This window comes from Notamacropus eugenii, chromosome 3 (assembly GCF_028372415.1).
Source record: "Notamacropus eugenii isolate mMacEug1 chromosome 3, mMacEug1.pri_v2, whole genome shotgun sequence".
Taxonomy (NCBI): domain Eukaryota; kingdom Metazoa; phylum Chordata; class Mammalia; order Diprotodontia; family Macropodidae; genus Notamacropus; species Notamacropus eugenii.
The window spans coordinates 472,492,501-472,506,147 of record NC_092874.1 but is presented as its reverse complement, the minus strand read 5'-3'; the positions used below and the strand labels follow the sequence as shown (position 1 = coordinate 472,506,147).

Here is a 13,647-nt window from a genome sequence, read left to right as displayed (position 1 = left end):
AAGACAACCCTGGGAGGCAGGTCCTATGGGTATTCTGATCCCCATTTTACAGATGAGTAAACTGAATCTGGGAGAGGGAAAGTGAGTTTACTAGGGTGATAGAACTGCTAAATTTTAGGTTGTTTGGTTGGTTGTCCTTTGTGCTTGAGGAAGACCAAAATGGCATCTATGATGGGGTACAGTGTGTCCAATTGGTTAAGTACTGGGGGATGGGAGTGGAATTCAGATTTTCCTGACTATGCCCTAAACCATATCTACTGAGTTACCCTGCCACTCTCTGTTGGATTCATGGCTTCATATCCATCCGTCTACCATGAAGGTGGGCAGCTCCAGGACATACCTCCACAATGAGAAACTGGAGGCCCAGCTTTCTGCCAGGTCCTCCTTATCTCCAGTGCCCAGAGTTCTCCAGGGTTAGCATGGGGCAGGGTGAGAGGGCTAAACCAATTGGTGGGATTCTGATGGGCAGCACTGAATGAAGCTGAGCTCATGGTTTCACCATGATTTTTCATCCTGGAACATAGAACACACATATATGCTTGTATGTGTACATGTATGTATATGTATGTTTGTGTGCTATAGCTCAGTACCAACAGTCACCAACGCTGATACTCACAAATGTTGCCCCCTTCCTTAACACCCCACAGTGATAACAAAAGGGAATGTCCTTTGTCTCAGGGCTTTCAGCCCCTTCCCCAATGCTCAGTCCTCCTCTGACCCTCACCAAGTGATCTGTCCCTGCTGACTCCTGCCTCATCCATGCCATGGTCCCCCAAATAGCAGGCCGTTCCAATTGCCACTAATCAGTGGCACACCAGCAGCTTTTATTATTTTCATGCTTTTGCTCACCATCCCCAGAGAAATTCTGGGGCCACCCTTCATTTTTCTGATGAGCGGTGATGGGATGTGGAATTTTCCCAGGTTGCTAGAAATTTTGGACTGCTAAACTGCAGGTGGGGGAGCTGGGGAAACTCAATGTCTTCGTCATTCCCCCTCATTCTGTTTTCCAGTTTACTGGTCCACTTACTGTTCTTGGTATACAACATTCTGCCTACCTCCCACCTCAGTGCCTTTGCCTAGGCTGTCCTTCATGGCCAGACGCCTTTTCTTTTTCACTTATGCTGATTGGAATCCTAAACTCGCTTCAATCAAGAGCCATCCCCTACAGCAGGACTTTTCCAAACTTCCTAGTTCCTTTTGTATTCATTTTCCTGGGTGCCTATTTCCCCCCTTCCCCCAGTAGAAGAGTAACTCCTTGAGCACATAGAAGGCACTTATTGAGCCAAGTTGGGCAAAGAGCGCTGAGAGACCTGGGAGACCCACATGGAGTGCTCTGGCCCTTGTTTAGGGCATAGCAGTGAAAGGAGGAAGGGGTCACCTTTGAGGATGTCTCAGCACCAAAGCCTGCCAAGTTGCAGCCCCTCCACAACTCTTTTGTTGAAGACTTTCCTCATCAAACTGCACCAAGTTGGGCTTGTTGCTCCTGGAAAGGAGACATCTCACGGTCCTCTGTCCTCATTTGTCCCTCCTGCCCCTCTCTGGTCACGGTTTTGCTGCCTGAGGCGCTCGGCTTGCCCTCTCTGCGCTGAGTGGTCCAAGGAGCCGGTCTTGTCTCGGTCAGGGTTTATGAGTCGGAAAGGATGCCGAGTGTTTTGTTTTCTTTTCCTTTATTGTCTGTGAATCATTCCATCCCGTGTCCTTAACTGCAGTTATAATGAAACGCAGCTGCCTCATCATGGTTTGGGGTGATTGGAGGGGGAGCATTGTGGAGGTTAGGGCACATGGTGGGGAGCCTGGCAAGAAGCAGAGGAATCATTGGAAGGCAGAACACGATTATTTCCTTTATATTCTGGGAAATGCTGCTCAGCCAACGTGCCTCCAGAAAAGCCACGTTTCCTATCAAACCTCTGGGCTTCAGTTTCCTTATCTTTAAGAGGAGGGCATTGGGCCAGACGGCATCTGAGGATCTTCTAGCTCCAGAACTAGGATTCTGTGATCTAGCCTATAAAGAGCTTTGACTGGAATCACAGGCCCTGGGTACAAATCCTGCCTCCAACATTACAACTTGGCTTCAGCTTCATCATTTGTAAAATAAAGTGGCTAGACTAGAAGGCCTCTGCTGTCCCTGCCAGCTCTAAGATGGAGGTCTGGGGAGCTAAGGAGACCCCTGGTCACTCTTCTTCTCCATGTTAACGCCTTTTTCTTTTCCTCTCATTTGGCATGCAGGGTCCTTGTTGGTGCTCCGAAGGCAGAGTCCAAGTACAGCACTTCTGTGAAGTCCCCTGGAGCTGTTTTTAAATGTAGAGTCCACACTAACCCAGACAGGAGGTGCACAGAACTGGACATGGTTCGAGGTGGGTGAACCACCCTTTGGGAGGGTGTGGGAGGCAGACTTTGCCTCTGGTTTTCTGTCCTTCATCCCCCTCCTCTGGAATTTTCTGTTTGCATTTTCACCATCTCTCTTTTCTGTGATGTAGCTTCACTTTTCTTTTTCAAATGAGGAGGAATGATGGCTTTTTTCTTATCAGTGGAGAAAAAGAGCTGAAAGTGAAGGGCGTCAGAGGACCCAGAGACTAGACCCACCCACCCAAAGCTGTTTTCTGTTTTCTTTCCAGGAAAGAGTCGAGGCTCATCTTGTGGGAAGACCTGTAGAGAAGACAGGGATGACGAATGGATGGGGGTCAGCCTGGCGCGGCAGCCCAAAGCTGATGGCCAAGTGCTGGTAAGCCTCTCTGCCTTCTTCCAGGTCCCAAGGGGCACAATCTTAAGGACGGATGACCCCGTCTTTCTGGAGCCCAGGTCACGTCAGATGAACTGCTCACTGTGTGCCAGGTGCTCATCGCACAGGCAGAGAGGGATCTGAGTTCAAATCCTGCCCCTCTGAATCTCATTATTCTCATCTCTAAGGTGGGGAATAATAATGCTTCTGACCTCCCAGGTTATCTTGAAAGAGTTAATATGAGTGAAGGGCTTTGGATAATTCAGAACACCATTGTATACACGTCAATGGTTCTAATTAATTATTGCCTATTGGATGCTTACAATTTATGGGCATGGGGAGTGGGGTGATAAAATAATGACTATTATTCACAGGTGCTTGAAGGGTGGCAGAACTCTATGTAGACATGGCCTCATGTGACAGCCCTGTAGGTTGGTATTTGCCTGTACTGTTATCTCCATTATACAGATGGGGAAACTGAGGCTCAGAGAGGGAAAGGTGTTTGGCCGTGGTGATGCATTTTAGGGTGGCTCTCTCCTGACCCCACATCTGGTGCCTGGCCTCCTCTGCCATGGTTTGCAATGACACACACACATGAGTCTCCTGTCATCCCTGGGCTGACTCCTTTTTATACATCTCTTTCAGAACTGCTGATTCCTTGACTTTTGTTGGAAATCGCACTGTACGGCGTTGAGGGCAGGGGTTGTTCTCTTTTCTGTCTTGCCTCCCTAGGGTCTGGCACAGTGTTTGGCTCGTTAGGGATGTAGTTGGTGCCTAATAAATGCTAATTGATGGATTGGTTGATTGCCATGAGTAGGGGATTGACTTGGAGTTAGGAAGAGCTGGGTTCAGATGCCACCTCAGCTGTGTGACCCTAGATAGGTCACTTAAATCTCACCATGCCTCAGTTTCCTTATCTGCAAAATGGGGGAGGGATATCAGACTTGATGGCAGCTGTAAATGAACAAATGAGAACACATTTATTAAGCTGTTATTACATGGTGGGCACTGGGCTAAGCACGGAGCTTCCAGATAAAGGAACCAGAAGACTACTGCTCTCAGACAAGTTTCATTCTAATAGAGGATATGGTGACTAGGGAGGGGCCTCTCTGAAGCTGTGCTGGAGGGCACACATCATGTCCTTTTTGTCTTTGTATCTCCAGTGCCTGCTTAGCACACAGTTGGTGCTTATTAAATGTTTGACTCATTGGGTCCTCAGGTTGAAAGGCAGTTCTAGCAGGAGGTGCTGGTCTTACCTCCTGTCAGGAGGACTCAGAGTGGGGCCAAAACAGGGATCATGAAAGTGCGACTCTTGTTTGATTTTTGTTCTCAAAGAGGACTGGGACATCAGGGGGTGATGCCATGACATGCATGTTCATTGGATTTAAGTGAGGCTGGGCTGTGCAGTCGCCAGCCTCACCATCTCCTCTGGAGCCATTTGGGCCCAGGGGCAAAATGAACCACTGGAGATGGGCCCGATGCAGATGCAGATGTGAGGCAGAGCCACACATCTAGGATGGACTAACCTAGACTGGGAGGACCAAGGACTCACCTCAGGGATGGACTAACCCAGACTGGGAGGGCTGAACGCTCACCTCAGGGATGGACTAACCCAGACTGAGAGGGCTGAGGACTTACCTCAGGGATGGACTAACCCAGACTGAGAGGGGTGAGGACTATTTTCTGGTAGCTGAAGGGTGATGACGGAAGGTTTAAGGCCAGTTCGTTCCTTTCTCCTTGAAAGGTCAGAGCAGAGAGTTTGTTTTGTAATAGAGAAGGGAAGATTGTAGTTAGGTATTTAAAAACAAATAGAACTTCCTTAAGATACTGGTCATTAAATTCTGAAATGAGGAGCTCTGCTGTACATGGGTGTGTCTATAAGTGTGTATTGGGTGGATGTGTGGTGGAGGCAGGTACTGGGTCCATGTGGGTCTATTCTCTGGGGGTGGAGCACCCAAAGAGACACTGAGTCACTTCATAGGTCTCAGAGCAGCAGGGGATGGTGGGAAGATTTCCTCCTCCTTCCTGCGCTGAGCCACCCCTCAGCCAGCTCTGTCTTCTGGGATTTCTGGGCACTTTGGGAGTGGGGATGTGGAGTGGGTCCACATGGGCCCACAGGGAGCTTTGTCCCCTTTTTTATTGTTTAAAGGGGGTAGTGCCACATCGCTGACCCAATCTTGGCCAATCACAAACTAGAAGCGGTTCTTTATTGGGAAAAGACCCTGAACATTGATCCCATCTTCAAATCAAAGGGGGATGTGAACCCCCCCGCCAAGGTCAGTGTGCAACTTGTAGATTCATCTTGTTTAGGGACTGAACTTTGAGCTCGGCTTGGCTCCCAGGAAGGAGGAGGGCTCTCTCTGCATTGGAGGGTCTGGATTCCAGATAGACAGAGCATAGTCATCCACCTTCTGCCAAAACACCAGGAATGAGAAGGAAGTGGAAAGGGTGAGCAGGAGGCTGGAGGGCCTTGATGTCCTGTAGGGAAAGATGGGTTACAGGACCTGAGACTATCGCAGAGAACTAGCCCAGAGAACAAAAGCCTCATGGGGCATGTGATGGCTGCCTTCGGTATTTGAAGGGCTGCCTTGAAGAAAGGGGATTAGCTTTGTTCTGCTTGGCCCTAGAAGGGAGACCTGGGAGCGAGGGATGGAAGTTGTGATCATTTAGGCTTGATGTCAAGAAAAACTTCCTAAAAATGAAGTCACTGAAGGTCCATGGGCTCTTCCAGGGAGTAGGAGTTCCCTGTAGCTCAGTGATTCGAGAAGGCTGGACTTGGCTTTGGGAAGACCTGAATTCAGATCCCACTTCTGACACTACCTGTGTCACCTCCCTGTGTATCAGTGTACTCATGAGAATCCTGAATCTGGGGTCCTAGGATCCCTTCCTTGGAGGTCTTGGATCTAAGGCTTGGATCTGCCAGTTCTCTTGTTCTGGAATGGGTTAAGCAAGATGGTCTTGCAGCCCTTTCCCTCCTCTGAGATGTAATTTTGCCAGGATCCTTTGTAGTGAAAGTCACAGAATTTCACAGCTCACTCAGAGATGTTGGAATTAATCAAGCCCTTTGCCAGTGATGATGTGCTTGGCTTTAGCATCTTCATGCAGCGGACAGAGTGCTGGGCCTAGATCCGAGTTCAAATCCAACCTTAGCTGCTTACTAGCTTTATCTCCTAGGGATCTCTGGGCCAAACCCTTCTTTTCAGCCAGGCTGATCAGCATTCCCATTGCTCAGCAAACTTGACTTTCTGCCTTTGTCCTCACTGTCCTCTTGGTCTGGAATATTTCCCATTTGATCTCCCAGAGTTTTGTAGAACCAGGGTTGAGATTCCTAGCTCTGATGTCTTAGAAGCTGGTGAGAAGTGAACGTCTAAGATAGGTTCATAAGAGGTGCAGTGGGTGGGGCAGCCCTTTGGGAATGTGACTGATGCTGGTTCTAAGGACAGAAGGATTGGTGGGCACTGCCGGTCTGGAAAGAGTCAATGAAGAATAGGTCTGTACTGAAACACAAACATTGAAATTGGCCCAGCCAATGCCCAGGTTGTGATGCCTGACCTGTCAGGTGCCTGCTGGGCCATGAGGGTACCTCCTGTTACATGGATGCTCCATTGTGAGGTGGGCACTAATTTTTCCCCCACATTCAGGCCCAGCAAGATGGTAAACAATCTATTGGGACCTGGTGGGAACCTTCTCTTGTCCTTCAATGTCATCTCGGCCATCATGGTCTTTAAGATCACTATTTAGGAATATCATGCTAAAAAGAAGTGGCATTTCTATTTTTCCAAATTTATTAATTTATTTGTTTTCAATTTTCAACAATCACTTCCATAAGTTCCAAATTTTCTCCCCCTCCCTCCCCAAGACAACATGCAATCTCATACAGGCTCTACACATGCATTCCTATTAAACACATTTTTACATTAGTCATGTTGCATAGAAGAATTAAAACGAATGGGGGAAACCATGAGAAAAACAAAACATAACAAAGGAGAAAATGATCTGCTTCATTCTGCCTTCCAACTCCATAGTTCTTTCTCTGGATGTGGATGCATTTTGCATCATGAGTCCTTTGGAATTGTTTTGGGTTCTTGCCTTGCTGTGAAGGGCTAAGTCTATCAAAATCAGTCCTTGCACACTCTGGCTGTTACTCTGTACAATGTTCTCCTGGCTCTGCTCACTTCACTTGGCTTCAGTTCATATAAAGCTTTCCAGGGTTTTCTGAAACTATCTTGCTCATCATTTCTTATGGTACAACAGTATTCCATTACATTCGTATACCATAACTTGTTCAGTCATTCCCCAGTTGATAGGCATCCCCTCAATTTCCAGTTCTTGGCCACCACAAAAAGAGCTGCTATAAATATTTTTGTACGTGTGGGTCCTTTTCCCAAAAAGGCGATTGTATTAATGGATTTTTAAAACCAGACCTGTAATTTCATCAGCATGGAAGAGCCCTGTTTTAGGGCCCTCCCTCTGTTCCTCCTCACTCAGTCTTAGAGACTTGCCTTAGGGCACTGGAAGCCAGAGGGACTTGTCTTAGTCTCAAAGTTAGCTTGTGTCAGAAGCAGAGTTTAAGAGCATCAGACTCCAGAAGCCTTTCGTCCCCTCTTATTTTATAGCTGAAGCCGGAAAATTAAAGTGACATACCCAGGCCACACAGGCAATATGTGGCAACTTCAGGGTTTGATACCAGGCCCTGTGGCTCCAGGGCCTATCCTCTTCCCACCGTGTCATGAAGCCTGATGATGACAAGGCTAACCCTCTTGACTGGGTTAAAGCCACCAGACAAGTCCAGGATGCTGACCCTGTTGGGAGGGAGCCCTCAGATCCAGTAGCTGTGAAAGTCCTAGATGGAGGGTCCTCACTTCTTCTGGAGACCTCTAGCCCTGCATCCTCCTTGACCTTCTGCTCCATCCTTCTCAAGTAATGCCAGAATCCACCCCTCATCTATTTCATGGCTCTCTTGTCTCTGCTTTGGGATTTGGGGCTCAGCCAGATGATAGGGGAACCTTGTGACTTGGGTGAGCAAGAGTGGCCCTTGTCCTTGCTCTGCTTTGTCCCCTGGGTTTCTCAGTGACATGTAGCTGGACTTCACACGTGTAGTTATTTCTGATGAAGAAAGAACAAAGACTTCCAGTAGGTACGAACTGGTCACTGTCCCCTGTACCTAGCACCGTGTTTCCCCCTTAGGAGCTTGAATGGAATTGGGAGGTTCTGACTCAGTCCGGAAAGAGCAGAGGAAGTGGTTGTATTTAAATGCTTCCCTCCCCCTGTCAACCTTTAAGGGAAGACTTGTCAGGCCCTGCAAGTTGGGACAGTCCTTGAGTCTGATCTAGTCACTCCCTTTCATTCTTTCTCATGCCTTGGCCAAGAGAGGCTGCTGGGTCCAGGAAAGGCGGATGTGCTTCCTGTTCTGTTCCTTAGGCCTCCTTTTCCACCCAAGGGACTCCTTGGGAAAGATTAATGGGATCATTAGTGCTAGGTAGTGTAGTTTCTAGGATGTTTTTTTTTTTTTGGGAAAAAAACACAAAGAAAAAGGGTAGGGGACAATGAATGTGGGTATTACGATACTTTGTCTTTCTTTGGTGAAAGACATTTTGTCTTTTCTTTCCACTAGATATATTTAGAGAAACTTTATTTTGGTTCTCCTTTCCCTGACTCTGTCTGCTTATCTTATGGTAATGGCTGGAGGGCATCTTAGTATTAGGATTGGATGTGGGAACCCTGGCCACCCCCCTCCCAATCTTTATCTGTCATTTCGGAAATAAATTGCTCCTGGTGCTTGAAATAAAAAAAAAAAATCTCACTGGTGAGCACTTATTGTTGAGTTGTTTTTTAGTTACGTCCAGTTCTTCACGATCATCACCATTTGAGGTTTTCTTGGCAAAGATACTGGAGTGGTTTGCCATTTCCTTCTCCAGCTCATTTTACAGATGAGGAAACTGAGACAAACAGCGTGAAGTGACTTGCTCAGGTTGACATAGTTACTAAGTATCTGAGGCCAGTGTTGAACCTGAAGGCCTGGTGCCACCCAGCTACCCAGTACCTAGCTGTGGTGAGCAATAGTATTTGCTTAAAGAAATGAGTAATTAAGCACAGTGGGTTCCTTCTTGTGAGTCTCACAACATACAGCTGTTTGTCAGGCGGCCATCATCCACATCCTTGGTCTAGAGCCAGCTCAGAGACACGGTGATGAGGAGCTATAAGCTCTAGTGACTGGAGTCTCTCCTCCCCTGTGCCCACAAACTTTTGGATAATTGATCTACTGAATAATTCAAGCACGGTGCCAAACATTTACAGGTTTTCAGGACCAGACTTAAGATGTGCACATTTGCTCAAGAGTAGGATTGGTCATTTGTCTGGTGATGCATTTTCCCAGTTCCCATCGATCATCATGGTGTTTTTAGCTCTTTGATAAGCAGGCTATTTTAGCACCAAACAATCAGAAGAAGAGGAAGGAAGACTGTTTACAACATGGGAAACAACAATGCCTGGTTTTATCCCATAAAAACAATGCTGTGAATGTCACAGGTTATGAACGAGTAAGGAGAGCATTGGACTACACAGTCCCAGTTAACAGAGTGGTGGCCTCTGAGAAGGCAGAATCCAATCCAGCTTCCTCTCTGCAATCTTAGTCAGTGCGGGGCACTGGGGCGTAGATGCAGAGTGAAAGAATCAAAGGGCTTACGTTCTGATGGGGGAGAAAGAAGCACATCTATGAGGAAGTGTCAGTGTTGCCCAATGGTTAGAGCACTAGCCTCCTAGTCAGGAAGATCAGAGTTCCATTTGTGACTCAGATGCTTTGTATCTGCATGACTCTGTGCAAAGTGTGGAGCTGCTCAGACCCAGTTTCCTTATCCATAAAATGGAGATTTATCTTGTAGTGAAGATTGTTTTACATACACATATACATATATGAGGTATTTTTATATAGATATGATTTTAGTATATATTCTGTGTAAAGTACTTTGTAAGCCTTCAAGTTCTATGTAAACGTGAGCTGTTCTTATTACAGAATAAAAATATTCAAGTACTCAAATCAATCTCTGCCAACATTTCAGATTGTGACCTGTACATGCCTGTCTGTGTCAGGTGCCTTTGGTTACGTGTGTCTTCTCATAAGTTCACGGCAGAGGGTCCTCCTTGTGCTGGCAGCCTTCCTTCCTTTCTCCCCAGCTGATCTCTCTGGCCATTCCCCTTTCCATCCCTTATTGTCATCACGTGACCAGCCCTTCTCCTCCTGCTGTACAATTCCTCAGTGGTGTCATTTATTCCTCCTTTTTGGGGCTCCTCATATGATCAGCTAATAAGAGCTGATTGTTCAGTTTTCAGGGTTAGCATTTATGCCGTAGAACTTGACAAATGCTACAAATCCAGGCTTGATTTATTGTTCTTGATGGCTTAGACTTCACAGAGTGATGGAGAAAATTCCAGTAATTCAAGTTAAACTGAAAAGTGTGCTGTGTTTACACCCCCACCCCCACCCCCACCCCAGAGCTGGTTGTTAAACATTTACCAGCACACCCCATCACATATGAGTGGGACCCCAAGTTGACAAGGAGGAAGAGTACAGACTGGATTGCTTTTGGGAAACTGCAGAACTCTCTAATGACCCCTGGCCTTCCCTTAGTAACCAATGTCAGTACTGACATTTTACCAGTGTGGGAATACAGAGGTGGTCAAAGATTTATAGACATGCAGCACCCCACCCCTTCACCCCCTGCCACCTTCCCAACTGAGGATGATAGGGCAGCCGAAGCAGGCTGCAGCATAGAGTACATTTCAGATGCACAGGAATCGTAATGCCGTGCAAGGTGGTTGGTGGGGTGGTGGCAAAAGGACACTAGCCAGTGGGGCTTCCTAACCATCAGGTCAGCTGTGTTTCTACTACCTCATGTCCTCTCATTTAAAGTAGAAGCAATTAATGTTTAATTCATGGAACTGTCTCCTCACCATTAGCTGATAGTTCCATGTGATGCCATATCTCTATGTCTGTTGGTCATATTACCACAGAAAGGGCAAGATCTTTTGGCAGAGAGCCAGGGATAATGCAGTGTGTCCCATGCATACAGATGTAGGATATATTCATAAGCCAACCTTAATTATTTTGATTGATCAAATAAACTTGGTTTGGTACTTTAAGAAAGCAAAAATCTCTCCTAAATCGGTGGTTGTCCCTGTCTCCCTGGAGGGCTTGGCCTGTCCACCTGGACATTGTATGGGTGGCTAACCATCTGCTGGTCCTGGTTGTGCCTTGTGGACATAGCTGGTGGTTTTTTTGGCTGCCCTGCAGGGTCCTGGAAGGAGAATCTAGGTTAGCTAACACTAGAAGAAAGATCTCCCACCTCAGATATATCTGGGGTCCTAGCAGGGCTCACCTTAAGAGCCCTCTTAGAGGGATCCTGGTGATCAATTAAGCTGATATCGTGTGTGTGTGTGTGTGTGTGTGTGTGTGTGTGTGTGTGTGTGTGTGTGTGTGAAGGGGTCCCTGAAGGCTCCTCCACCTCTTCTTACCTCCAACCATCCTAGAGCACCCCTCTGTTGTGTCTGCTGCTTTGGGGGTCATGGGTCAGGTGTACCCTGCTCTGAATACCTCTGTCATTGTCATCCCCACAGGCCTGTGCACATCGCTGGAAAAACATCTACTATGAGACAGATCACATCCTTCCCCATGGCTTCTGCTATGTCATCCCGGCCAACCTCCAGTCCAGAGGCCGGACCCTGATCCCATGCTACGAAGGTAAGGGGATGGGATGCTGCCTCCTTCTTCCCAGGGTCTGCCCTTCTTGGCCTTTGATTCCCAAACTTGAGTTGGCCTTGATGATGCTTGCCCTCAGACAGTCTTTGGGGAACACTATGATCATTTTTTTAAGGTAATGTTTGTCTTGTATTTTTATTTTTTTTTAAATTTTGATGTTTTTTTGTTTTAGGATCTCTTTCATTTTCAAGTGTACACCTCCCTGTCTCCTTTTCAGCTTGCACGAGGGCATTCTAAGGGACTCTGTTCTTCTGGGGCCGAGGTCATTCCCAGGGTAATAAATAAGCTGGATGCCAAGAAGGTCAACAGGTCAGAGCAGAGGTCATAGAGTGAGCATAGGATGGGAGGCTGGCAGAGGCCAGAGGTCATCTTCTCTAACTCTCTCTTCTTCAAGGACAGGGAGCTGAGGTCTAGAGACAGGAAATGCACCATGGTCACCCAGTGAGCCAGTGGGAGCGACAGAAGAAGCAGGATTCAGGAATGGCCCAGTGCCTGGCATGTAGGAGGTTCTCAGTACAAGCTTGCTCAGTGGATGGAGGATGAAGAATCTTGTTTCACAAATGTGCCTTCTGCCTCCCTCCTTATTCATTGGACCCCAAGGGGCTTTGCCAGCAGGGAAAAGAGCTGTGGTGTGGAGGGGAATTCAGATTCTGGCTTTATTCTCCCTGGCCTCAGTTTCCTTTTCTGTAAAATGAGGGTGGAGGATTCATTGATGTGTAAGGGTCTTTCTGGCTCTCAGTCTATAATCCTCTTGGACCTTTTACTACTCTTTAAAAAAAACAAACCTGACACTAAATAGTTTTCTGATGGTTTGCAAGAGTTAATATGCTTCTGGGAGCTCCTAAATGGCTCCTTTGGAATGACCTGGTCACTAGGGAGAATTGACCTGTTGTGAGCTGGCTTCTTGAGCCCCAGGGTTAGTGCTTGGGTTGGTCAGAAAGTCCGGTGACCTTGTCAGGAACCTGGAAGCCCTTTTAGCAATAGGATGGCTTTTCCTTTTTTCTTAGCCCAGAAATCTCTCCTGCTGCTTATTTTCCTTAGAGTCCCTCCCCTGCCAAGGTCCCTCAGGCTTCTTGGGCTCTCTGAACAGACTCTTGTACTATCTCACTTTGCCTCCTCCAGGAGAAGCAGTTTCTGTTTTTCCTTTGTTTCTGGTCTTCCTTCCTGGGATTTTCCAGGCTTTTTGGGCTGCTGAGGGAGAGGCCTTTAAATGCCCCACATGTCATATGTCTTTCTGTGCCTTGTGCCTTGAGGGCTCACCGGACAGGATGCTTGTCAGGAGATTCTGGGAGAGAGAAATGTGGGGCCAGAAACTGGCCGCCTTGAGTCGATTCTTGGAGGCTGGAGGCCTGTCTAGGGGAGCCTGCTCACTTTGCCTCTCCAGGAAATTGGGGCAATTGCATTTGGTGGCAGAGAAGAAACTCACACCCATTTGAGCGGTAGCAACCCAAGTGAAGCTAAACTGGGAATGAAGTGAATGGACTGATTATGGATTGAAGCTGACCCATCATTAACCAGTCCAGCCGAGAAGTTCGCCCAGAGCCTTGGTTTCTGAGGAGTGAAATATAAAACGAGAGGGAGCTAATTTGTTGTGTCTACAGTATACTCTGAGCTGTCTGGGGTGCTGGAAGACAAGTGAGTCACCCCAAATGGAACGGTTCCTTAAAAGGGGGCAGTTGGTCCCATTGACAGAATGCTTTCAAGCCTCCAAATCTCTTTACCTGTGCTGTCTCATTTGAGCCTCCCTGGGGACTATGGCTGTTATTACCCTTCTTTGACAGACGAAGAAAACCGAGGCTCAGAGTGATTGAATGATTTTCTCAGAGTCACCAAACTGGTTAATACCCTTTGGACCCAGGCCTTCTTGACTGGTCACACGGTTTTTCACATTTGGATCATTATCATTGAACATCATTAATCTGTCTGTGGTAGGGGTCATTCAGATTAAAATAGTGATAGCATTTGTGTCCACAGCTCTTTAAGGTTGCAAAGTGCCTTATTTATATTAGCTAAAATATATTTAGATTAGCTGAGACCCTGGGTACATGATTTGATGACTGTGTGGGGGATGGATTGGAAAGGTTTGGAAAAGGGGAGGGGATAGAAGCTGGGAGCCTAGTGAGGCGAGAGGTGATGAGGGTCTGAGGACTGCATGAGTCAAGACAAGGGGCCT

At 47.2% G+C, this 13,647-nt stretch overlaps 1 protein-coding gene across 3 annotated transcripts in view; it reads left to right on the top strand.

The window, feature by feature from the left end:
* Nucleotides 1–13,647, top strand: part of ITGA9 (integrin subunit alpha 9) — a 406,938-nt gene that overhangs the window by 81,798 nt on the left and 311,493 nt on the right. For all 3 annotated transcript variants that reach the window (XM_072598903.1, XM_072598905.1, XM_072598902.1), the window contains 3 exons: nt 2,227–2,354; nt 2,616–2,722; nt 11,333–11,456. In XM_072598903.1, coding sequence (XP_072455004.1) covers nt 2,345–2,354; nt 2,616–2,722; nt 11,333–11,456 — 241 coding nt within the window. In that variant the 5' untranslated portion in view covers nt 2,227–2,344. The remainder of the gene's footprint in view (nt 1–2,226; nt 2,355–2,615; nt 2,723–11,332; nt 11,457–13,647) is intronic.